The sequence below is a fragment of the Pseudopipra pipra genome, chromosome 6 (genome assembly GCF_036250125.1).
Source record: "Pseudopipra pipra isolate bDixPip1 chromosome 6, bDixPip1.hap1, whole genome shotgun sequence".
Classification (NCBI taxonomy): domain Eukaryota; kingdom Metazoa; phylum Chordata; class Aves; order Passeriformes; family Pipridae; genus Pseudopipra; species Pseudopipra pipra.
Genome location: NC_087554.1, coordinates 15,484,660 through 15,511,690, shown reverse-complemented (window position 1 = coordinate 15,511,690; position 27,031 = coordinate 15,484,660). Strand labels below are relative to the sequence as shown.

Below are 27,031 nucleotides of genomic sequence, written 5' to 3'. Positions count from 1 at the left end.
GTGACAGGAACAATAAGGAAGTTCAGGGTGGAGGACGAATTGGCTCCAATTACAAACATCTCACTGAGATCTATTTTAAATACGTTGATGTATTAAAATCCCCCTAGCAACATAGCAGGAAAGTTTACAAAACATTAAATAGAATATCTATGAAAGCTTTCCGTGTTTTCCATTCTTTGTCTTACAGATATTTTAGGGCCGGATTCTCATCTGGTGTCAATATGACTAATTCCCTTCGCTTGGCTGATGAATGTAAGCTCAGGTCTGGGTAGCTGTGTTGGTTTATTCATTGGAAGACCGGTGGCCAAACTCCTGAGCCATAGCAGCTCCAAAGTCAGCCAAATCTGCAAGTACTTAGTACATCAAAAATTTAGGGCTGGGGACCAGGTAGGGCCATTGATTCTTACTTAGTGCCCTAACTGGCATGTTCTTCAGGATAAATACAGGCCCTGTGAGGTGGGACAGAGTTGCTTGTGGAGTGCTGAAGAACAAAGGCTGCAGGAAAAGAGGAAGAGCTGAGCACTGACATCTACTCAGGATAAAGCATAAAGAAATTATTGGAGGTGAATCCAAGGGTGACTCCTCACCTTTTCTTAATATTTGGAGGGATCACCTACACAGGTAAGAGTGCACCTCCAGGACACAGCATAGGAAGACCCAGAAATGCAGTTCCTTTACTTGGAGTATGGTGAAGAATGAGAAGAGTAAGTGTTAAGAACATGGTAATCAGCATCTGGAAGTAAGGTCTGCCTGCATCCATGGACAGACCATGCCTGGTATGACAGCCAGGCAATAGAGATCCCGAAAAGGTGTTGGTGGAGGTAGGTGGTGCTACTCTCCTTCTGCATACTCTGTGAGGGAAAGGAGAATGGAGGATGTGAAGAATCAAGCACTGTTTTCAGGAGCAGATCCTGGAAATCCTCTCTGAGGATTGCCATCTGCCCCAACTTAATCTCTCCACTATAGCACCCTAATGCAGAAGACTAGCACTTTGTTCAGCCTTCCTCATTCTGTACCTTGATTTAACTCATTCTGCTCTGGCAGGAGAAACCCCACTATAAAAAGTCATAGGGCTCCAGAACTTTTTGCTCCTCCAGGCTTCCTAGCTGCTCCACCTTTCCCTGCCACTAGCAACCAGCTCACCCCACTGCCCTGCTCATCCCCCTCATGACATCATATGGCCTAACACTGCCCATGCTTTTGGTGGTGACAGCACACAGGGGAACATTTCTCCTTCCTGAAGCGTGCATTTTAGGGTAGAAGGGTGAGCTGGCACCTCCGCTTGGCCTAGGACACAAAAGCTCTTGAAAACCACAGCACAGTGTAAGGAACTTAGGAAATGGTTGTGGCCAAGTTCCCGGTTCCCTTCTGCACAGTGAGGCAATTGTGAAACTCTGCAGCTCAGCACAGCATGGGATGGTGTCCGAGTGTTGGCCAAAAGTATTCCCTTCAAGACAATGTGCAGAAAGGATGTGAGAAAGAGGCCATTCCAGGACTCTCTTGACTCAGAAGGAACAGAACTGCTTGTCACAGCAGCACAGACTCCTTCAGCCAAGCTGGTGAGGATGCAGGCTTCACAACATATTAGGGCATGGAAATGGAGTTTTCTATGGATTGAACCTACAAGGAGGTGATCCTAAGCCATGAAATAAAATTATAAAGTAAAATCAGACTGTAGTTGTTATCTGTCCAGCATATCTAGAGAGTGACAATGCTCTACTACCAGCTGTCCTGAAGGCCTATCTCCTGCTTCCTTCATTATGTGTGTAGTATAGCAAAGGTAAATCCCAGCTCTGGAACCCTGTGGGACTTCCCCCATGATCAAGAACAAACCCACTTTAAGGGAAGCAGAAACTGGCTCTTGATTCAATGTCCCTCCCACACCAAAGCCAAATAAATGAAAAGGAGCTCTTCTGCATTAGAAGAGTGTTCAAAAAAGAGTTTTCCTGGACACTGGGATGAAGAGGGTGAAAAGGTATTGTCAATACATTGATCTGCAGCTAACAGGGGACACAGCCACCACCTCAGTGTTCCCCAGCAGACCCACCACTGCACTAAACTGCAGGGTTATACTGGCTTGACTAATGCCAGTGATGACTGTGGCAACCAGCACATTCCGGAATCATCAGGCACCCAGGCATTTTGGTATCAGCTGTGCCCATCCTGCCCTTCTCACAAGAAGCCTTTTAAGCCATGTATTTTACATCAAGCCCACAGCATCTGCTGCAGAAATTGCCATAGAAACGCAGCCTTTCCTGCAGCTTGGTATATGATGCAGCAGGCACCAGGTGGCGATGTCATTACAAGATTAGCAGCGACACCGCAAAATCACATTGTAGTAGAAGTGTTAAAATTGTTACCTAGGCACTTTCATATATCATTATTGATCCAAAATTAAAATTTTATCGCTCTCTAGCAACTGTCTGATTTGTCATGTGCTGACTTTCAGATCCTCTGCAACAGGATAGATTTGACCTTTAAGAGACCAAAAAGAAGCTTACCTCAGTGTGGGATAACTGACAGCTTTCAGCAGGAGTTTCTGAGACAGATTCTGAGTGGGTTTACTCGTGTTTTCATGTGCACATGCACATGTGTGTTGCAAAGAGTCAGAATAACTTGTTATGAACTCCTGCCCTGCTCGTGGAAATGGCAGACACTGCATCACTGTACTTTGCAACAATTTTCCACTGGGTGAGAAAGGGGGAAAAAGGAGTGGGTAGAACAGTCATGTAAGGGCTGAGTCAGTGGATAAATGCTCACTTAGTGGAACAAGCAGAAGAAAGTAATAAGACAGTAACGAACATCCCAGGCTGCTGACTGGAATAGCTGGCACCAAGTGCTCAGACCTGTACCACTAACAGGCTCTCCAATTCAGGATCAGGAGCAAACAGACCTCAGGCCTGTTTCTCCTCTCATCAGGAGTAGCAGATTAAAGTCAGAAGAGCTATTCTGACATCCATTCCCATATCTGGATGCCAGATGGGAAATAAATAACACATTTTTAAGAGTGACAGTGACTAACCATTGGAACAGACTAGCAGGGAAAGCAGCAGATTCTCTGTTTCTGAGCCCAGACTGGATGCCTGCTTTGTGCAGGCTGTGTTTTAGTGAGACACACAAAGCTCATTGCAAGGACACCAGTCTGAAGTCTATGATTAGAGAACGTACTATTCAATCTGGCTCTTAATTTCATTAATCTGTAGCAGTCCAGAGTAAATAAAAGGAGAACTGGGCCCTGCATTATTGTTTAGCAAGTGCTGCACAAACCAAGCTTTTGGTGTAAACACTTGCAATGCAGGATTCAAAGGGGATTTTTTCTAACTCATCTACTGGTATAACCACATTATTTGAAATTCACATTACCTCATCTAAACTGGTTATAACACAAGTGAATTATCTTCCTTTTATTTTTTTTTGGAATGAGTACCTTTGCTCTGCATCGTGATTTTGGATAACCGAGATCAGGACTAATATCCAGGCAAAATCCATGACCACAACACTTTGGTTTTACTATTGCATTTCTGCTGTTTACGATTCCAGCCAACTTTCAGGAGATGGACAAAAGCCATTCAGGTAGAATTTGCTTCTTTTTGCAATAAAGTACAACTTTGAAAGTTCAAAATGAATAATAGTAATAACAAAGATTCATTGGCACATCATCTCTTCCAGATGGCAAAGCCTGTGAGCTAATTTAAAATATTTTCTTATAAAAAAAGACATATATTTCTCTCCAAGCAACTAATATAGTTTGTAAATGTTTGTCTATATGTTTTCAGACGCATACATTTACCTCTAGTGAACTGCAGCACAAAAATATCCAATGAAGATGGGCCCATGCTCCTGTAACTGGCAGTTGACAAAACTGATTTGGAGAACTTCATTAGCTGAGTTTTGTAACAAGTGTAGATGAACCAGCTTTTGATAAATGGGCTAGATTTAACAACAATGAACATGCCACTGGCCATAAGGTTTTCTACTGGTTCAGTTAATTCTGATGGTCTGGAAGAGGTAAGATATAATATTTCTAAACTGTAACATTTTATTCTTGGTGTGTCATTATTATTCATTCAGTATTCATTGCATTGCATCTCATCTTGATTAATGCAGTGAATATTCATGTGGATTTCCCCTTACTTGAATTAAAACTGTGCTATAATTCACAAGTGGCATAACTAATGCTTCCTTTTTCAACCACATAATCTATTCATTACAAAAGTATATAACAGTCTTATTGTCTGCTCATTAGGAAGTTGCATGAGAAGAATAGACCAGAACTCTGTGTCTTGAAATAAAAGAAAAGCTTACTTTCTTCTGCCATTTAAATCTGTAGAGAGCTATGAATATTTGTGAGTTTCCCATACATATATGTGCTCATCTCCATCTCCAAGCATCATTGCACATAAAAAAAGGAACTATCCTGTTCAGAAAGGAGTAGTCCAGAATAGTCCCAAGACACCTTACTGGACTGTATGCAAGAGAACACTGAACAAGCCCTTTGTCCACCCAAAAGCTCAATTTCCAGTCACTGTGCCATTCTGCCCTCTCTGTAAAACAACTAAAGCTATTTGGGATCTCTGCTGCCTTCCTCCTTCAGAGGTCAGCAGAAAAGAATACTTCTTTACTGTTCCCAGGCAGAGAAGTCTGAATCCCCAAAGGACTGACTGTAGCAGAGCAGGCTAGAACACTTCCCCCTGCCCTCACAGGACCCAGCCTATCAGTTCTGGTGTTCAGGTAAAGCTGACTCCTTCCAAAACCTCAGCTTTGGGTCCCAAATTATTAGTGGTTTTTTTCAAATTTTGAGATCAGACATAGATCTACATAATCAATGTCATTCAGGAATGAAGTCATGTGCCATGGTCAATATGGTGAATGAGCCCACTTTTGTTCCCTATTTTACATAGTGCTGCAGAAAGTGGACTCTTCTGCTTTCATAAATTCTAATCCTGCCTGAACACTTGCACTCTCTTGGGTCATTGCCCCTTTTCTTGAACAGTGTGTTTTGTTCTGCTTCAAACAACAAACCAAACTAAGCATTTCCTCACAGTACTCTTCTAGTTTTACCACCTCTTTTACATTGAACAGGATTTTAAAACATTGTTCCAAACCCATTTTTGACACGTTCTTGCACTGCACCAAAGTTAAATGTTATGTTCCCTGGGGTAGGCAGATACTCATTCTCTTTTCAATTAGTGGTGCACTTTGTAAAGCACAAACAACAGCCAGCTATTTCAGCAGAGCCGAGCCTAAGCTGTGTTTTCCTGGAAAAATGTATTACCAAGCAGTAACAAACACAGCTGTCTCTTTTTTGTTTTGGGTCAGGTGGTAGGAGATCCGAAATTAATTCAATCTCCAAGATTGAAATCATGAATGAACATAAATAATATGAAAATCTACCACTTGGGGAATTATAGTATATGTTCATTTTTCACTGCCTCTCTCTTAGGAACAAATTCTACTTTCTATTACACCAACATAAATTCACAGCAACAGCACTGATAGTGATCTTGCACTCAAGTATACCCTTGTATATCAGATTAGGGGACAGCCCTCCATCCAAAGGTAAAAGGCATGGTATGAAAAATGCTGATTACTTATTAACAGTGTAGTGTCTGCAGTGTCATTACCAGCTGAACTAATATGTATTTTCCAAGGCTTGAGTACTGTTTACTAACAAAGCTTTTAAATATATTTTAAAAAATAGGATCCTGAAGAAAGCACACATTGTTTTTTAGTATTTCTCCTTAGTATTTCTCCTCACTAGTCTATTTCTTGAAAATCCAAGAGAAAGCACTGTCCTGCTCATAGTATCCTCCCTAGCTGGATGACTATGGACTAGCCAGCTCCGTGATCTCATGGACTAACCTCTAGCCCCAGGATCCCAGCAGCCAGAGCCTACTGCCCCTCTGCCATGGCCTGCCCCTCTCCTAACCTCAGTCTCTGATCTCTCCATCCTGCTTCCTGTGCTAAACTTCAAGCTGGGAAAGTACCACTCTTTGGGGCAGTCTTGAAAATAAGTCTCATGAAGGACTGAACAAAGCCTGTGTCAAAACACTTTATTGAGACTGATGAGTGTTTGGCCAGGGCTTGCCTCCAGAAGCAATGGCCAAGCTCTAGCTCTGCTGGCAAAGCCCGTTGCAGATACTTGTTGTGCAAAGACTAAAGGAGCTTCTCTGAAAGTATTGTTACATCAGGGTGCCTTCCTCCCCATGCCTCCAGACAGCAACTACTCGAGCCAAACACTGTAGGGTAAAGCTGCCCTCAATCCATCTGCATCTTCCTGTGAACACAACAGCACTCACCTACAGCATTTCCCTCCTGATGTATCAGAGATCAGCTGTGCTGAGAGCCCTAAGCAGGGATCTGACTTCAGGAATCAGTAGACCCCCACTACCACCAAGGAAAGGTATGTGTGGTGGGACAGGAGCACAGATAATGCACAGCTGCCCTCTCCACTGCAGCTGCTCCACTTGGGACTGAAATCTGAAATATCTGGGTGTTGCTCTTTAATTAACAACTCAGTCTCTCACCCAGATTGTTATTATTTAAAGAGGTTACTTTATGCTCCAAAAAATTCACCTTAACAAGCAAATCCTCCTCCTTGTTCTCTGTTACCCTCCCCACCTTGCCCTATCTTCACACCTTTGGCTCCTTATCTGAAATTGGCACCTAAGTCATTGTCTCTGAGGGTGTAAGGGGGTAATTTTCCTTCTGTACTATTTCTCTTTTCCTTTGTGGAACTGCCCTTGCCATTTTGCAGACAAGTTCCCAGCTCCAAAAGAACAGTGCATGCCTGCTGTGGGTGTTATGTGAACGGAAATGGTTTGGATTTTTACATGAGAATTCCAGGAGAAGGCAAAATGTTGCAAATAACCTTCATAAATCCTTTTAAACAAAGCTCAGGAAGTGCCATAATGATTTAGCTCTCAATATCTAAGACGAAGTTCACACTGTTCTCTGACTCCTGGTAAGTATGTTTGCTTAAGATGTAATTGAAAAAGTACTGTGTTACTGTTTACATGTTCCGTTTTGTATCTCCTGTCCAGGCACAGCTCACTGCTGGCAGCTCTTAATTTGTACTCTGCAGTATTTCATCATCCAAACAACAGTCCCTCTGGGGCTACAAAATGAATGGCTGGAGGGAGATAGGTACGAAGCAAAACGTCTGGGTAAGGCTAGAGCGAAAAGCTGGTGACATCTATGGAGCTGCGGAGTAACTGCAGTTTCCTTTGCCCTTCCCTTTCCTCAGTCATTCAGGGTGAGAAACCCTTTACTCAGCGTGGGATTCCACACTTAAAACACCAGTCTGCTTATTTGTTGTCCTGTACTGCCTCAAACACTTATTTATTTCATTGCAAAATCCTGCCTAAGAAGATTGTTGTTTTTTAAGGAACGCTCTTTACAGATGGACAGACAGAAAGTGAAGAACTTGGCTTGTTTAGTCCACACTGGTGATGAGTATTGGGTGGGAAAGAGATATATTCTCTACTGTAAAACACCAGTTTTAGTAACCAAGTTTAAGGAAACAAAGTTAATATTACCAACCAGAGATGTAGTTTCAGGACAGCAGCAGATGTTGCATTCAACCTTTGACACCCAAAGACATGCTGAAATGGGATTTGGAAACAAAAAGAACAACGTTTGCAGAACAAAAGTAAAATTTAGGGGATTATGACAATTCCCCTTACCAATTTACCACTGGGCTTAAAGACAGGAAAATGGATGAGCTGTTTTGAGTTGTTTTGTTAGCATTTGCAGTTATAAAATTCTCTCTTGTGTCATTAGTTTTATATGAAGAAATTAGTTTTCTACAGTCAAGTCTATTTACTTCTGTTTCTCCCAGGTAAGTTTTATACTGTTAAATAAAAGCTCACCTGTCTTCATAAATAGAGAAATTCTTCTTATTTAATATATAAAAGCCATACCAGCACATCCTACATTAATTTCAAGGTGTTAGAAATAATTTATTTTCCTTACTTACAACTATTTTTACTTCTACTTTTATTGCTTAGCTACCCAAGGAAGGCTGGGATTCCAAGACATCTATTTAGTGAGAAATGGCCTCAGTCTGATGCTCTGATACAAGATAGAGAATAAAAAATATTATCATCCTTTTTTCTTAACAGAAGCAACTGAGGGAGATGGTAATTTTCTCATATACTCCAAAGGTCTGTGTCAGAGATGGAATTTTAATTTAGATCTCTTGAGTCTCTGCAGTGCCATTTCTAATGTCTCAGTGAAAGCAGACTTGAATTTCTGTCACATTTCTGAAGGTAGCAGGCCTCACACAGGCCTCCATCAGCTTCCATACATGACTGCAATGCCTCAGAGAGTTGCTCTGAGTGACAGGAGGCACTTTCTTTCCCTGCTGGCAAGATAAGTGTGTTTATTATTTTCTCAACCTGCATTTTGGAAGGTTACTTATGCAGGCTTAGAAGTTCACATGTGACTCTTCTGTGCCAGTACTCAAGAGCCATGGTCCCTGCTGCTGAATATTTGCAATGTGCTTTTGATCCACAGCTTTGAAGAGAGATCTATCAGAGAAGAGGGGTAACTGCCACAGCTGTCTTTTCTATAAGTATTTATTTATGCTTATAAAACCAGATGGGAAAGGTGCCCATCCTGTGCCCTAGGCAGTGCTGATGATTATTTAAAAGCACAGCATAACAGAAAGACAAAACCAGTAGACACACAGCAGTAACTTTTGCTTAGAACCCACATCAAAACTGAGAGAGTAATATAAAAGAGAAATATCCAGACCTCCAGGGTGAAAAAAAGCCCATGCACTAAGAAGCAGCCATGTTTCCAAAAGCCCTAGAATTTGCCAGCTCCTCTAATCACAACAGATTGGGGAATTCTGCAAAAATACAGGGTAGAAGTTCCCAGGTCAAGCAGTCTGACCAAAACTGAGCAGATCTCGAGAACATCCCGAATGTGGTTTATCTATGCAAATTAAAATAATTAACAGTAACTTTTCTTGATGACTGAAGAGCTTCTCAAAATTTCTGACCTGGAAAGTTCCAGTAATTTGCTCATCATTGGTCACACATGTAGACAACTCTATATGAAAATTCTTCACCTGCTCTTCTCTCTTGCTCATGCTCCTAAAGGCACCAGGGATAAAATACAGCAGCTTCACAGTCTCTGCTTTAGTAAAATAACATTCAAACACAGGATGCAACCATACACATTAATGTCACTGGGAAAAAACAAAACCAAAACCAAAAAACATTGACAAATGCCTTTCCACCCTCCCTCTCCTTCTGAGGCTTTTCTAATCACTCAGTGCCGTTCATGGAGGCTGTTGTTTTCACTCAGGAGGTGACAGCTGCCTTGAGAGAGTATTCCTGAATTACCTTAACTGGCTTTCAGAGGAAGACGTGATATTTAGATGCAGGCAGAACAAACCAGGAGGTTTAGAACACCCCACTGGTGGGGTCGCTTAGAGCTCAGAGTGCCTCAGTATACAGAATTACAGCCCTGCTCAGAGAGGAGGTAGGAATTGAGAACCCATTTTCAAATATATCCCGGTGAAATCCCAGGCACTCCAGTTGCAATTCTTTTCCTTCCTGAGGTTGAGTTCGCAGCTAAAAACTAAACCTTTTACTGTAAGAAAATATGCCATTATTTTCTTCAAAAATCATGTCCTAGTTCATAGTCTCCTTAGATGTTAATTTTCTAGACGGTCTAGATTGGTTTCTGTAGGTTCTGTGTATTCTAAGCAAGCTTTTTGAAATGTCTCTGCATTTGGCATTTTGGTAAATATTTGGACAGCGTGACAGTTCACTGAATTTACTCCCATTAGACCTATATATAAAAGTCTCAACTCATGACCAAATCCACCTCAGAAGGATGGGGAGAGTTTGTTTAAGTAATTGATTTAGGTTTGGAAAGGCATTTTCCAGGTAAAAATGTAGACTAGCTTCAAGTATCATGAACCACTTATGCCTGTGACAGAAATACAGGCTTCTGGAATTTTATGTTAACTATTCTTTTCCTCACAAGGTGCAACCATTTCACCCTATCCAGATTTCGAAACTCATGTTAGCACTGTTCTTGAACATCTTGCATTCTCACATTTGTCCTGTCACATATTCTATTGGATTTCACCCTAACATCACTTGCATGAACGTGGTAGATTAAGGGATTGCTTCAGTTTCCTGATGCCAGGAGCCCTGGACTTTGCTTCTTCTCACTAATAAACTTCAGGTTTTTGAGCCAAACTGGAATGGTTCCAAGTCACATCAATGTTAATTTCCACACATGATCTTCAGTACAGCTGCCTTGTGCTTTTTCCCCTTCAGTCCCAGCTATCTGAGGTCTTCTGTTAATACTGAAAAGGCACAAGGTAGGGCAATTACCAGTATGCCCTGGGACTCATCTGACCCTAGACAGCTTATAGAAATCCACTGGGTTTGCATGACAATCATGAATGATTCTCATGACACGCAGATAAGTCAAACACAGAGACAAATAAACTGAATTCAAATAAAAAATCAAAAGTTCAGGAAACATAATACAGCCAATTCACTTTGGGACTACAGAAATATCTGAGGCCTCCATTTCCTAATCAGCACTTATTGTAACTTTTCAGCCCACAGAAAGGAAAGCATATCAATATTATCATGTTTGGCCCCATTCCTGATAAACACAAATTTTCAAATACCAGACTTCTGTGTGGAATAAAATACTTACATTTATTTGCTCTTTTACTGCAGAGAGTGGGAAAGAATCCTACACATAAGTAAATGAACCTCAAGATTACTTCTGCTTTTAGATGGAAAGATGGAGGCATAAAGAGACTGAGCTCCGACTGACTCAAGGACAAAAAAACAGTAAATCACCCAAATCACTCTCAGGAGCCAGGAATTCTGACTTTTTGTCCACTGCTGTAATGATTAAATGATGATGCCAGCCATGAAAAACCATATAACAGGAGAAAGTGGGTGTTAGAACACCTGCAATTAACAACAACTAGACTAATCATATATAGTCTGTGTAATCTGAATACTTAAAAAAATACTTTCTCCAGCCCACAGAGGAAAATTGTATCACTCCATACTCCTACGATGCATTGTACTACATTTCTTGTTAAAACAGTATCAACAGTTTGTGTAACACTCTTACTAACACATTCTTGAGTTAGAAATGGGAAGTGAGTAGTAACACAAGCAAGAGCATCTCCTGCATTACTTCTGGGTGTGTATACAATATATTAGTGATATGTGTTACTACTCTGAATCAACAAGAGAGATAATAGGTAGCTTGATTCCTGGGTGGCATTAAATTCAAATGGTCACCCTTTTGTTTCTCTCCTGCTCTCAGGGACATTGCATCAATAAATACAGACAGGGCTTCCATGTTGTAAAACAGTTAATGTCCAGAGAACTGAAATTTAAATGGACGGTTTAAAATAGTGTAAATTTAACAAACAAAATGGATCTCAGATAGAATGGACTTTGAAATACGGATCTACTCATGTCTCAGTACTGCTTTAGGCAAGTGTCTCACCCTCACATTGCAATGAAAACTGGAAAGGGAGCTTTCAGTTGATACTTTAGCAAATAAACAGGAACTTATTCTTAACTCTTCTGTTTCTCAACTGTTGAACCGTTCCAGTAGCTATTTGCATTCAAACAGCTGTAGGCAGTCACGTGAAGAACATGGAAAGATTAAAATCAAACTTTAGGCCTTTTAAGACTCAGTCTACTCTGGATACAAGCGGACATAACTTGCATCAGCTTCAAAAATAATTACCCTGGCTTCTGCCATCAAGTGTGACTTTTGAGCATATTTGTTTTATATACTAAGTCAAATATATGTAGGTATGAGTTCAGAATAGCCCCTTTGAAGTTAGGCCTGGGGGCAAGAGGTTAAGGAGGCAGTAAGGCAGCTTTGTGCACAGCCATACCATTTAAATAAATTACAAAAGTTCAAAGTAAAGTAAGCTCTGAAGAATTCAAGAAACTCCAGTACTTGATAGTCTTGACCTATCATTTAGGTTTAGAAAGAATTTTCCTATTACTTCAGCTAGAGTTGCTGATGTATTTGAATCTTCAGTGACTCTAATACACAAAACAGTACTGCAGTCCCGTCAGACAATGTCCTATCTCAACCCTCCAGACCAGGAACAAGACAGAGTCCTCAGGCTGTGAGGCCTTTTTCTTCCCCCATATACCATCCACCCCACTCTCAGTGAAGTCGCAGTGCATGGGCCATCTCTGGTGAAGCCTGAGAGCACACTGAGTCATTAAGCACTCTTTGCCATTTATCTAAGTCTTCATAGGAATTGGGTGGCACTACAGGAAAGTCAGGCTACATCTCCAGAGACAGAGTCTGCAGCTTGTCCCTTTGACAACTCCAGACAGAGGGAGACTTTTTTCAGAAAGTAATAGTTGAGAGGTACAGTACAAAAATGAATCCCTCCCTTTTGTCCTACAGTACCAAGCTACCAGGTGGGTATTAAAAAGCCAGGTAAAATCAAAACTGTTTTCAACAGCACACGTTCAATTAACCAGACTCCATTTCCCTGACAAAGTAGCACTTGGCAATAGGCACTAATGACCAGTAGTCACAGAACCAAGCTTGTTTATTGCTTTGTTCCAATGATGTAGTTTTATATTGAAAATAGATGAAGAGATGAAGTGTAACTATTGGCATTCAGAAACAGAGCAATAGTCCAGTTTGCTCTGAATTCTACCTCTGTATATGTTTTACACAGAATATTTATAAAGACAACATGAAAGAAAGGAAAAGAAAAGAAAATCCACATTCTTACCCTCTTAATTGCCACAGTCTTAACCACTTTTGTTTGAAAACTCTTTACCTGACTCCACATGGTCATGTCATCACAATTTCATGAAATGTGAACATCAGTATTGTGGTTCAGCTCCAGCCCTCAACTAGACACTAGTGAGCTGCTCCCTCACTGCCCTATCAGCAGGATGGGGGACAGAATCATAAGGCTAAAAGTAAGAAAACCCTTGGGTTGAAATAAAGACAGTTTTATAGGTTAGGCAAAAGCTGTGTGTGCAAGCAAAGCAAAGCAAGGAATTGATTCACCCCTTCCCATGGACAAGCACGTGTTCAGCCATCCCCAGGACAGCAGGGCTCCATCACATGTAATGGTCACCAGTGAAGGCAAACACTATTGCTCCAGACATCCCCTCCTTCCTTCTTTTTCCCCAGCTTTGTATACTGAGCCTGATGCCACATTGTAAGGAATATCTCTCTGGTCAGGTGGGGTCAGCTGCCTTGACTATGTCCCCTCCCAGGTTCTTCTACACTCCCAATCTCCTCGCTGGTGCAGTGGGGTAAGAGGCAGAAAAGGCCTTGTCTCTGTACAAGCACTGCTCAGCAATAAAGAAAACATCCCTGTATTTTCAACACTGTTTGCAGCACAAATCCAAAACACAGCTCCAGACCAATTACTGTGAAGAAAATTAACTCCCTCCCCGCCCAAACTAGCACAACCAGCAACTGTCAGAGCTGTATAGCTTGGAGTAAGTACACTTGCTTTCTTTAATAATACCCATTTACTTATTACTTGCTCCTCCTCCTCAGGCCTGTGACAGTCCACTCCTGCTTTATTTTAGGAAGATAAAAAAACAGAGTAGAAATATAGATAGAGGGTAGGGATATAGATGTTATATCACTCTATATAGTGATATAACAGTTGGCCACAGGTAAGTATTTTTTTTCCTTAAGATGAAGCTCGCACTGCAGTTTAAGTTTGGATGACCTTTCAATTTCTCTTGCTGAATTCTATGCTGAAATGCCATATGGATCCTATGTCATTACTCCTACTGTGAGTATCACACACACCAACTGGTGTGCTTTCCCAAGCACTAAATAATGGAAATTGCTTAGTTATTGCTCAAATGGTTATTACAGAAAATTAAAATTCTGCTTCTTGAAGTATATAAACTTTAACAGCGTTCATGTTTTGTATGTAGAGGTAATAAATTGCACAGTAGACAGTACTGTTAAGCAATAGCAATAAGGCTTTGCAAAGAGAGCTACTCCCAATTGTTAGTTTAAGTAAAGCAGGCTCAAATCAAGTATTTCTGAAAGTGTATATTTATACTCTCTATATTATTTTTTTCAACTATAAGTAAGTTAGGCTACATTATGGTTATTTGTGCAGAAAATTTGTGTAATGGCACAAACAGGCTAAGAATTAAAGATATATGTATCTATTGAGAAGACACGACATTAACAATGGGTTTCTGCACATATTCTGTAAATAGCATTCTAGAAAAATGATTATTTTCATCTACTGAAAATGGTGTAGAAAAATGCCAGCTGCACTAGAAAACTTTTACCTGACATAGGTTATTGCTATTCAGTTGGAGTTTTTTAATTGTCATTTTTCATTATTTCAAGCAGGGAAAATTTAACTCACAAGCCCCTACACGTCACAGTTTGGAGTAACTTTTGAGCACTGCCTGGTGAGCTAAGCTTTGACACAACAGGCAGAAAGAAAGGGTGCTGCTGCTGGCAGTTCAGTAATGCTAAGTGACAACGAGACTGGGAACGAATACCAACTAGAAAAATTCAAAGAAAAAGCTTGACAACAACTTCAGGTGCCAGACAAAGCAGTCTTGCAGAGCATATGTCAGCTTCTGATGACTACATACAATATGAAGGTCCTCGGTTTCTTGATCAAGTTATTTTCAGCAAAGGGATATATATCTTGTCTTTACGTTACCTGCCGTGACATACCAATTAAAATTCTTAGCTGATTATATGCCCTGAAACCTAATTAAACCAGAGACAAATCTTGTCTTTTACCTATATATACACTAAAAAGCATTTTTTAAGACATCAAGATACTATCAAAACCAAAAAAGTTACTTTCTATTGTGGTGATCTCCTAGAAATATGATACCAATTCATCTCTGCTCAAGGTATTGATCATAAGGCCCTAATCAGTTTGATTTCCTCAGTTTAGTATTTTGGCCTGCCATCCCTCAAGGTCACCATTATTCATATACATCATATACATATTCATATACATGTCTCTGTGCAGCCATAACTGCTGCTATATACTGGCAATGAATGAACTTCAATAGCAGAGGATATTTATTTATCACAGACACATGGAAAGCTTGAGAAGTACCACTGAAGTTACTATTTTCTCAATGAATTGTCTGAAATCCTATGTTTTCAAGTGTTTCTGACTTCGGTAGGACTATTTCAAGTCAGAAGATACTTTCTATGAAACGTTTTTCTATGGTACTCTTGGACCAGATGTACTTGCTTGTACTTCTGCTTCCAAGGATGATTTTTTACATTAATTTTCTTCATTCTGGAGCAAGAGGACTATTAAATCAGACAGACAAACAGGTAAAAATCTTTAGCCATACTCAGCTATATAGCTTTCAGCTGTCTCAAGTGTCTATCAGTGCTGCTTAGCAGCAACACATGCTGTGAAAGGCTTGTTTACTAATATTTGCGAGACTACAACAGATGTACAAAATGAGCCAGGCTACAGTGAACATTAAGAAAGGGCAGCTGATTGTTTAATCTAGAGAGAGGGAATTTGCTAGAAACACCACTAGCTGTTTGCTGGCATGGAAATTTTTATAGTCAAGAAGAATATTCTCTACAGCAGCAGCCTCTCCTTTTGGACTTGTGTTTTTACCCCCCTCCATTCCCTCTGGAATCACAGCAGCTGAAGCTAGACCCTGAATTTTTATTGGTGATTTTTATATGGTGATTGCTGTTATTTTTGCCAAAACATTTGTGATTTGACTATTTGTATGCAAAATACGCAACAGCACAAAAGAAAAATGCATGCAGAGCCAATGTTTTGAATGCTAGAAGTGGACAGAAGGGATCCTGCAAAGGTCAAATGAATCTAGGGATAAGTGGGGTACTTTAATGCTTTGGGAAGCTCGACATGCATTAAAGGTCAACATTTTAGAGTTGACTGTACACATCTCATTGATTTCCTCACAGTTAGGTTTTCACAGTAGCCACTGGTCCTTTTTCTTATTGGATAATAAAGAATATTTCATGGGCCGTGAGTAGATATACATAAATACATATATGTGACATACTGTACTTTTCAATGGATTGCATTTCTGTTTTATCATCTAAAATCCGCCTCATGTAGTTTCACGCTTTAGTAAGAGTCTCACATGCTTTGTTATGAGTTGGTGTAGAAAACTACAATCCTGGCTTCAGAAATTTACTATCCAATTTAGAAAAAGACGCTTTAATCAGTGACAACAAGTATTAGGGGGAAATGGAGGAAGAACAATACAGGTGATAATATCAGGCAATTACAGAAGCTAACAAAATTGTTTTGATTTTGAAATTTCTCCATCAATTCTTAATACCTAATATTTCATTATTTTTTTCCTACCTGAATTCAAAATCAGCCTTGCACCAACAGAGCAATCCTGAACTCACAAGAGTTCCAAAAAATGAATTTGAAATTTTAAATGCATTGCATTTGTGGATTCTGTCTGGAACTACCTGCCAGGACCTGATACTGACAATGTGTGGAATACCCAGCGATTTCCTTAAGCAGTCTCGAGTTGAACAGTTACTAATACCAAAGGTCCCACAAACACCAGCTGCTTTTGAAAAATATATGCATAGTCTGTTTATTTCTGTCCCTTCTCAGATTCACACATACAATGGTCTAAAGCTCTTCACATCTCATTATCGGACCATTTTCAAAATTGTACATTCTCACAGTACCAGAGCACTTGTTCTCTCCTTCTGCAAAGGTATCTTTCATGCTGTACCTGTAGAGGTCTGGAGGCATGATCCCCTGAAAGCACTGTGCCACCAGTATACTTTTTGTCCTCAAAAAAGGAATAGCAAGCTGCTATTCTGATTTCCTCTGAGCCATATGCTTCAGCATCTTGAAAGCATCCAAGCCAAGACTTCCTTTGCTTTCCTTGAACCTCTAAAGTAAGATGACCTCACAGTCCCAATCTTATACTTTTGGATTATTTTATTTCTGACATCTGTGTAAAATGAGGTTTATAACTAAATCCAAAATTATCCTTCCAAAGTTTTGAATCTGACCACATTAGCCTTCTGCGATGTGTGTTTATCAAAATAGCTGCTGGTGACACAAACTGAGAGAGGGGAAACCCCAGGACACGCACCATATGGTGGCAGGGACAGCAGCAGAAACAGTAAGAAACAGTAAATACTAATTAAAACAATTCTTCATGGTTTCAAGAGGGCTTTTTCATGAAGTATTAATAACTGCTGGTTAATCCTTCCTTATGACTACTCAATTCTGAATAAACACATCTCTTTCTCAACTTTGGGGAAAGTTTTTTTTTCCTCCTTCTGCCTCTTTTAACATTTGAAATATAAGGACTATTACAGTAACCATGGTATCCTGATGACATAATGGTTACCATGAGAACAAAGCTGAAATAGTGTCATCAGAGCCCCTTCTCACTGCTGTGTGTTGAGTTTTATATTTAATAGAGATGGCCAAACTGCTGCCACCCAGCCTGGCCAATTCTATCTGGCTTCATGGTTTCAAAGCTCATAAAAGCAAAGCTGCCCTGTGCTGCTGCCTTCCACCTAAGTATAGGTAGTTTCAGAGCAGCTGTACCACCAGCTTATAAGATTAGTCTGCATAGCAGGCAGCTAAGAGTAAAACTGTTGTAACAGATTCCCCTAAGTCCGTGGCACGTGTCATGACCGTAGGACATACTCCAGTACAGCCTTTGGCCATGTGTAAAATGGCAGTTCTTGGTCTTCATCTGCCAGGCAAACCAGATTCTAAGTTGTGTTTACTTATCTGTGCTAGAAGATTTCTTTGCTAACCTGTACAGGGTCTCTCAGTGCGTGATTGTCCATGGTCCTGTCCTGTAATAACCTCTGCCCAGAGAGTGCTCTGCACCCACAAAGGGATCCACTGGCCTCAGGGGGTACTAGCTAAGTGCAGAGATGTGTCACACTCAGCCTGTTATGGGACAAGAGTGCTGAAGCAGCCAGCAGGACTCAAGAAAACACTGTGACTCAGGATGCACACGATTCATCTTCCTGAGTGCTTCTGAGTGCTGCAAATTCAGAAATTGGTTCAGATTCTCTGTTACCATCAGTCTGACTGCTGTGAACACGAAGTGGTACCTTGCCCTGGGGCCAGCACACCCCGTTACTACAGGGCAAACAGGCACTGCCAAAATGCTGTACCCAGAGGGTGGCTCCAGCTTCAGGTAAGTAAAAGCTATTCCCAGCTAGTTTGCTCAGAGAAGCTCCTCTTTCTTTTACTGCAAGAACCGCTGGACATGACTCACTGCATATTGTTTGTTCATTTTGCTATATATATTTCCTAAATGCTATTTTAGGTCGCATTTGTCCCTTATGCACCTACCAAGTTTACTGTATGAAAACAACCCTACAGTTTTAATTTCATATTTAACCCAAACAAATGTGACGTGGCTCTGTTCACTTCAATAAAGCTATCTGGATTTATATCATGCATACAGAAATAAGAAAAGTGGTCAGATAGAAAGACATGGAAGGTACTACAAATCAAAGAGGCCAACAAAGCAGGCAACGTTTTATATAAAACTTCTTGCATTCTGCCTCTTTAACAAAGTGTTTCCACACCAACCCAAGTCAGTTCCTGCAGATGGTTCATATGCATTTCCTTCCTCTTCTTACCAGAATCCGCTGCACAGGCTCTTCCTAGAGCTTCTGGCCATAAAGTTGGCCGTAAAGTTTCTATTGTAGCCCCTTTTCAGTACTTACTACCTGACTGGTTTATTTCACTTTTTTCATACAGTTCTTCCTTTTTCTTTGCCTTCACCTTTTGGGAAAATCAGCATACATACAGAGTCATTTTCAAAGGCTAACTGCAAAGATTCCCTCTAAATCCATAGAATAATTCAGTTTGAATAGGACCACTGGAGGTCATCTGGTCCAGTTCCTACTAAAAGCAAGACCAACTTGAAAGTTAAGTGAGGTTGTTCAGGGCATTGTCCAGCTGAGTTCTGAGTACCACCAAGTATGGAGATAACACAATCACTCTGGGAAGCCTGTGCCAGTTTTTAATCAGACTCACTGCAAAAGTGAAAGTAGTCACAATTTCCTTCTATCTGGTCAGAATATAGCTCTTCCTACAACTTAAGAGCACTTATTTCTCTCTGCTATGCAGAGGCCGATTCTGTCTCTGTCACTTGCTATTAGGTAGGTGAAGACAGTGCTATGATCCTCCCTTTGCCTTCTCTTATCCAGATTTAAAAAAAAAAACAACAACAAAACAAAACAACAAACCTCAGTGCTTTCAACCCCTCTGCAGCTGCACGGTCTGGCTCCTAACCATCGCAGGTGCTCCTCCAACAAGACTGTCTCCAGTTTTTTAATCTCTCTCTTGTATAGGGAAGCTCAGAACTCCTGATGCAGGCTCACAAGTATCTCACAGAATGGAGAGATCCCTTCATCCAACATAGCAAATATGCTGTTACTAGCATAACCTAGTATGCAGCTGACCTTCATTGCTGTAAGGGCATGCTTCTGACTCAGGTTCAACTTGTCGTACATTGGAATTCCCATATCCTTTTCTGCAAAGCTGCTCTGTGGCCAGACAGTCCCCATCTTGTTCTATTACATAGAATTACTCCATCAATACAAAAAGTACAGTACAAAAATACAAGAGTTTGCACAAAACTTTACATTTGCCTCAGAACATCATGAAGTTTCTGTCAGCCCATTCCTTAGCTTCTTGACAATCTCTGAACAGCAAACAGCAGCCCTAATGTGGTTTCATTTGGAAAGGAGGGTGTAGTCTGTCTCCTTGTGTGTGTCATTGATATTAATGTTAGACAGCAACAGCCCCAGAGGAACATCATTAATAATAACTCACCAGATAAATTTTGAATTGTTGACCACTATCCCTCAAGCCCTGGGGCTCAGCAAATTTTTTACCCGCCTTGCAACTCACTTTTTTATTCCATACTTCCCCAGTTGTCTAAAAGGATGCTAAAGGAGACTAAGTCAAAAGCCTTGGTAATGTCAAGGTAAGAAACACCTATGGCTTTCCTCTTGTTCCCTGAAGTAAATTTTTCATCACAGAAGACAATCACACTGGTTAGGTATGGTTTGCCTTTGGTAAGCCCATTCTTGAGCCCATTCGACCATCTTTGCACAAGATCCATCCTGTTTAAAAGAAGACATAGGCTGAAGTAATCAAGAGAGTGAAAAGAAATTTAAAAGCCTGCCAGGTTCCACTGGACTCTTCCCACTGAAAGCAGTATGAATCCTTTCCTAACACTGCAAAATGAAAAAAAAAAAAAAAGGTTGTGGCCCATATGTATCAACATGGCCAGATTAATGCAGCAGGTTTGGCTAATTTGCAAGAACTGAGCCATCCAGGATTGAGGCCCAGAGCTGTTGCATTATTTATTAACTGTCACTTTGATACTTTTCCCCAAGATCATGCAAGTCCACTAGGGACTGTGTTGCTTTAGCACCTATGTTGTCTGTGAGTCCCTACTTCTCTTTTTGAAAAGAGCAACTGAATGGCAACAAGAAGCATGAGAGCTATAGCTGAACAGTTCAGTGTTTTTCTAGGGTGTCACCTTGGTGTTTGGAGAGGACTTTTGCTGCAGCAAGCTGCTCCTACTCTCTCAGCCACAGATCCTCAAAAAACCCCACAAAGATCACTTGTAATGGTACCTGTGATTCGATAAGGTTTGCTGTTATGTCTAAGGAGAACTGGGTTGGTGTAAAGTGGTGGTTGTTTATGCACGTCAGCTGTTCTGCTGCAGATGAAATGCAGAGGAAGGAAACAACCTCACTAGTCCACCTCAGGTAATATTTTGACCTCAGTATGTCTATTTTGTCATAAAACTAAAATCTTTACTGACTTTTACCTTTAGAAGGCTGATTCACATCTAGGAACCTGAGGTTTAAAAATATGTATATAATCTGTATCAGTTCCAGAGAGCAGCCTCAACCCACATTCCTTATCTATTAACAGGAATTTCACAAAAAAAACCCATGTCGTGAGGGCCTGACTGCTCTTTGCTGCAAGCATTTGGAAGTTGCAGAATCACAGAATCCCAGAATGGGTCAGGTTGGAAGGGACCACCGTGGGTCACCTGGTCCCACCTCCCTGCTCAAGCAGGATCATCCTAGAGCATTTTGCACAGGATTTTGTCCAGACAGTTCTCCAGTGAGGGAGACTGCACAACCTCTCTGGACAATCTGTTACAGGATGTGGTCACCCACACAGTAAAGTAGTTCTTCCCCATACTCAGGTGAAACTTCCTGTGCATCCGTTTCTGCCTGTTGCCTCTTGTCCTATTGCTTGGCACTACTGAGAAGAGCCTGGCTCCATCCTCCTGACACCCTCCCTCCAGATACTTATACACATTGATGAGTCCCCTCTCAGTCACCTCTTCTCAAGGCTGAACAGACCCAACTCCCTCAGCCTGTCCTTGTAAGAGAGACATGTTCCAGTCCGTTCATTATCTTTGTTGCCCTCCACTGGACCTGTTCCAAGAGCTCCATGTTTCTCTTGTACTGAGGAACCGAGAACTGGAAACAGTACTACAGGTGAGGCCTCATCACAACTGAGTAGAGGGGCAGGATCACCCCCCATGACCTGCTGGCAATGCTCTTCCTAATGCACCCCAGGATCTCATTGGCCACAAGGGCACACTGCTGGCTCATGGGCAGCTTGTTGTCCACCAGGACCCCCAGGTTCTTCTCCATAGAGCCACTTTCCAGCAGGTCGACCAAGGTCTAATGGGTCCCAGGCCCAGTAGGTCAAATGGGAAATAAAACCCAAAGCCACTTAGAAACCAGATGGATTAGATTTTTCAATGACTTCCTGGGCCATGAAATCAAATGGACATTGAGCATTAACAAGGACACAAACACAGCGGTGTATCAGCTTGAAATATTACACATGTATAGCTATTTCCACCTTAACCCTTACCCAGGATCCTTAACAGCTGCCTCAGACACAGCTTAGTACAAGTGCCTCACTCTAAGCAAGATTAAACTTTCATACAAAATTCACCTATAGCCTCTGCTCCACAACCATTTCAGTGGGTGCCCAAAACTTATGTAGGTAGCACCTTCTGAACACGACTTCAAACTCAGCTCATCAGCCGTGCTTCACTCAAAGTTCAACCCTGATCCCAGCTGTAACCCCAAGTCAGCAACCTCTGCCTGCTTAGGAGAGAGCTGCTGCCACAGTTAACACTGACATCTCTGGCATAGCCGGCAACAAACTCAGCTCACTGGTCACTGAATCTCTACCCTTCACATTCTGCCCCATGTGTGATGTTAGCCTCACCACAATCTCACACTTAAACCCTTCCTAATTGTGTCAGGGTGACAAAACACCAGAACAAACCCAGATTGCCACCAGCCTAACTCAAGCTCATCATGCCCTCCTGGCTCAGCCATATACTCAATTCCAAAATACGGCCCCTTTTCTTCTGACATAATTTTAACAGAGTAGCTGGTTGACCTATTCCAGCATGTTCTCTGCAGTGAGCGGTTGGCAGAGTACAGGGTATCCAAATTTTGTTATTCAAAATCAGTTCAGGTAGATTTGGGATGCTTTTCAGCTAAAAACCTTCAGAGAACCACATGTGGCAGCACATGTGATTTTAATGTCATACCTCCTGCACTTCTGTAAGCCCAAGAAGCAAAATGGTTTCTCAGAATAAAACAGAGAAGCCCCACTGCCTCTCAGCTATTTGCTGCTGCTGGCCCCACACTCCTGCAAAGCTACAGTGCACTCCACAGCAATGAGCAATAGATGTCTGGTACAGCAACTAGGATCATTTGGGACCAAAGAGAACTAATTCCGTGGTCCACTGCAGTCTTTCTGAACTCTAAAAGGAGGTCCCATGACAACCTCATTCCAGGTTTTTATGACACTGACTTTTGGAAGGGAAGAGGATACTAGGCTAGTCCAGTAGTAAGTGATGAGTCTAGCTTTTGTCTCTTACATCAAACTCTGACTCACCCTGCACTGATACCAGCTCGAGTTCTCTTTTAATTGGGAAAATCGCTAGGATAGTACTCACTGCCAGAATTCTGGGTCATAAAGTCATTCTCTGACTCAGAAGAAGGTTTACAACAGCTGTGGCAGTGATATATACTGTAGGTGAGTCATGTTGAACTATTAGCACAAATATAAGAACCTTATAAAACAAATAGATAAAGAATTGAACTGACCTATCTAAATTATAACAATACATTTGTTATTTTATAGCAAAAGGCTTGACAATGTTTTATTGTGCACTCAGTTTTCAGAAATGCAAAATTTAAAAAATGAAGTTACTAAGACACTTCTCATCATATGAATCCAAAAGAGCTTTTTTAAATTCAGAGGTTAAAATTTCAGTGGATACAAATTTTCTGGCAGGCATTAAATTTGTGGAGGCATGCTGATTTAAAACAGCTCAGAATCTGATTCCAGATTCATGGGATGAAATCCCATGTTTATTGATTATGTAACTGCAAATGCAGATTTGTCTCAAGTGCAGCATGCAATGTATCTAACAGCATATAACAAAATATTCCATGCATATTCAGAAGTAGAAAATGTCCTGCTCAATTTAAATTGTGTAAGATTTAAATAGATAAATACTATTGGGTTTTCTAATCAAGGATTTCAATAGATAAAGTTAAGAAAATGCATAAAATATTAATTAACTTTAATGAATTACTGACCTTCAGTGAATGGACACTAAGGTAATTTCACTGACTTAGGAGGCCCCCATTACCTGAACATTTAATCCTTTGACTCTCCAGTAAGCTAGACTACTACAACTAACACCACAAACCAAACTCAGCAATAATCATGCCAAAGCACTGGGAAAACCTCTGGTCTCCAGCCAGAGATTGTGAAATATGTGTTTAACAAGTCACAACCATCTGTGGGACAACTGATCCTAGGGGAAAATGGACTACAAGGCTATCCTGCAGTACCAACTAATCACTGGGAAAACTAAGTGGTCTTAAAGCAATCTTTGAGACTACTTTCTCCCTTCTATTACTTCCGGCCAAGAGTCCTAGTCCAGCTATTAGGTGCTGTTTTTTACAGTATAAAATGGGTTGCCTTTGGTGGAGTAAAGTGAGTTTACAGATGCCTACGTATAAGGCCAGAGTCATGGCTCTGGTGTGAGAAGGCAACAACCATCCCCCTGAGGGAACAAACGCCAGAGCAGGTATAGCAGTGCCTTCAAAGGGCCTGTGGGCTCCCTCTGAGAGGAGATGCTGGGGGTGCCGCTCGCAGTCTGCGGCCGCCGGCAACCCACGCTGAGGAGCGGCAGCGGGGCCGAGGGGTCCCCATCGCTGCCCGCCAGCTCATCACCCACCCGGGCCGAGCGCGGGGCCCTCGCCCCCAGGGCAGCACTGCGGCAGCGGCCCTGGCCCGCCCGGGGGCTGGCCCGGCTGCTCCCGCCCGCTGCCTGCCTGTTTCATTCATGCTTTCTCCTTCGCCATCTCCCTCTCCGGCTGAGGGGAAACGGGAGCGCGCGTGGGCGGCCGCTGGAAGGCTCCCTGTCAGTCAAGCGGCCGAGCTGAAAAGAAGGCGAGCGAGGGAGAAGGAGGGAGAACAGCTTTCCCGGGGGAGGGGGCGGCTGTTGTCGCTGCCAGCCTCGCAGCCCTTCCCGGGGGCATCTGCAGAGACGGGGGGGGTGGGGAGGGGGAAGGCGGGAGCGGTTTTGCACTACAGACCTTCCTGCTTGGGGAGAGAACGGCTCTTTCCTGCCGCTCGTCACCTGTCCCCCCCCCTCGGCACACACACACATACACACACTCAGCGGCGACGGGGCGGGGGGCGACAGTCGCCCTGTCTGGCGGAGGGGCCGGTGCCCCCGGCGCTGGGGGGGCTGCCCGTACCTGTCTGCCGGGGGCTGCGGGGGCGGCGTGAGGGAGAAACGAGCCCAGTGGGTGTCAAAGGCGGGTGGGTACGTGGGGCGGTGTGTCCCCCTCATCTCCCCCCGGGGCTGGGGAACTTCCCGGGGCTGAAGGGCGCTCCGTAGTGCCGGCACCAACCGCAGCACTGGGGGGGCTGGTGAGGGGGTTCTGAGGGGCGGCTGGGGGCAAGTGGGACGGCTCCGGGCGGGAGGCGGCCCCGCAGCAGGCTGAGGTGGGCTGGCGCTCGGTACCGGCAGGGGAGGGGAGCGGAGCGGGCGGTTGCAAGCGGTGTGGTGCAGTGGGGCTGGGGGCTCGGCGCGGGAGAAAAGATACACTACTCCCCTCCCCGCGTCGCAGCGGGCGGCACTGCCTTTGTGCTCCCTCCGCACCTGAGCGCCGGGCTGGGAGGGACGGCGCAGGTGGGGGCGGGCACCGGAGGCAGCGGCGGCGCATCCCCGGAGCCGGGGCTGCGAGGTAAGGCAAGGCAAGGCAAGGCTGTGCCGTGCTGCGGCGGCCGCTCCCGGGGCTGCGGGGGGCGGCTGCACGCCGGGGGCTGCGCCTCCGGGTGGCGGGGGCGGCGGGGGCGGCGGGCGGGACAGGTCTCCTTTGCTTGGCTTTTCCTGCAGCCGCTTCCTATTTCGTCCTGCTGCACGGAGAGAGATGCAACAGCGGCAGCCCGGTCCCCTGGGGAAGGACGGGTTTTGGAGGTGGGCGAGCCGCATCAGCCCGGCCGGTGCGCGGAGGGGCTGCCGGGCGAGGGGCTGGGGCCGGGGGGAGCAGCCGGCGGTGCGTTCGCGTTCCCGCGGGCAGGGCTGGGGGGGCCGCACACCCGAGGCGCCCGCTCCGCTCTCCCGCTGCCCGCCGGGCGCAGGGCCCGGGGCGCGGTGGCGGCTTGCGCAGGGCCGGGGGTTTTCTCCCGTTTTCCCTCACCAAAGAACGCCAAGATACGCGGGGCAGACGCCGGTGTACGCGCTTAGCGGATCTTGCTTGCGAAGGGGTGGGAGATTCGGGGGAGGCTGCTTTCGAACCGGCACAGTCGGTAGTTAACTACCGGCTGCAGTTAACATTTTAGCAGCAGCAGCAACAGCTTTGCGATGCTTTCCGGGAATACTGCTGTCTGAGAGCTGATGTTCCAGGCAGCCCGTGGTACGCTGCCGCTTTCTACTAGATGGCAGTGCTGAGAGCGGGATAGTTGCCGTGGTAGGTAATAAAGTGCTGGGAAGCTGGAGACTTGTGTGCAGCTGGATTTTGGTGGAGTTATGGGTGGAACAGAAGACAATTCACATGTGCCCTGTGAGCTCATTTGCAATTAAGACGATCTTTTTCAAACCTTACATATGGTTATCTCGTTATTCAATTACGTTTTGGTGAGACTGTGATTATTACATTATGTTAGAAAGGAAAAAAGAAATTTGGTAGGTTAAGCTCTTTTTACAAAGTTGCCGAGGTTCGGATCCAGCTCTGTGGCTGCCACCTGATTGGCAAACATTTGCAGCTGCTGATCAGATTCTGTGCTTGTGTCAGAGCAATACATTACAGATTCAGAAGAAGCGTGGCTGCATTATCCTCTTTTTTTAATTTAATGTCGTATATACTGAGGAAGCAAAATTTTTTTTATTTGATCACAATGTTAGTCAGTTTGATATGATAAATTCTTTGTTGTATGAATTATGCAGTTAATGGCTCAGGTTCCAATCTTGGACAGACCTAGGGTTCACGTTGGTTTCAGAAGTTGTGTGGTACATGACAGAGTGCTGAATTTTACTGTGTAGAATATCTGAAGTAAATTTTCTCACTGTTTGCCTTACATTTCCAGTTTGTTCCTTTGGAGTAGCAGAATGTAATGATTTTTGCCAATGTTTTTATTGATATATTTGAATTAGGGTTGTATGTTGAAAGCCAAGGATTATTCAGGGGCTCAATATGTGCCTACTGAGAGAGAAAATTTAGCTCGTTGACTTCAATGTGAATAAAATGGACACTAGAACTCTTACTTTACCTTTGCATATAATGAGTCCAAACATTTTTCAGTAGGTATGTGCAGAAAGGTAAGCACATCACATTCGTTTTATTCATTTGGTTATAATTGAACAGACATTGTTCTTTGTAGTATTTTGTCATTGGTTTGTAGGGATTTTTTTACTGCCTATTTAGCATT

The 27,031-nt window shown here is 43.0% G+C and overlaps 2 protein-coding genes across 5 annotated transcripts in view; one reads left to right on the top strand and one right to left on the bottom strand.

The window, feature by feature from the left end:
• Nucleotides 1-25,595, bottom strand: part of LOC135416556 (basic proline-rich protein-like) — a 50,059-nt gene extending 24,464 nt beyond the window's left edge. The window contains exon 1 of the mRNA XM_064659773.1: nt 24,856-25,595. Within this exon, the coding sequence (XP_064515843.1) occupies nt 24,856-25,595 (740 nt within the window). The remainder of the gene's footprint in view (nt 1-24,855) is intronic.
• The window catches only part of PTPN5 (protein tyrosine phosphatase non-receptor type 5), an 82,637-nt gene continuing 80,845 nt past the window's right edge, over nt 25,240-27,031 (top strand). Inside the window, exon 1 of one of the 4 annotated variants that reach the window (XM_064657515.1) lies at nt 25,240-25,347. The gene's annotated coding sequence lies outside the window, so the exon portion shown is untranslated. Of the gene's footprint in view, nt 25,348-25,456; nt 25,607-27,031 lie in introns of those variants that run through there. The other 3 variants (XM_064657518.1, XM_064657514.1, XM_064657516.1) reach the window with 3 other exon arrangements.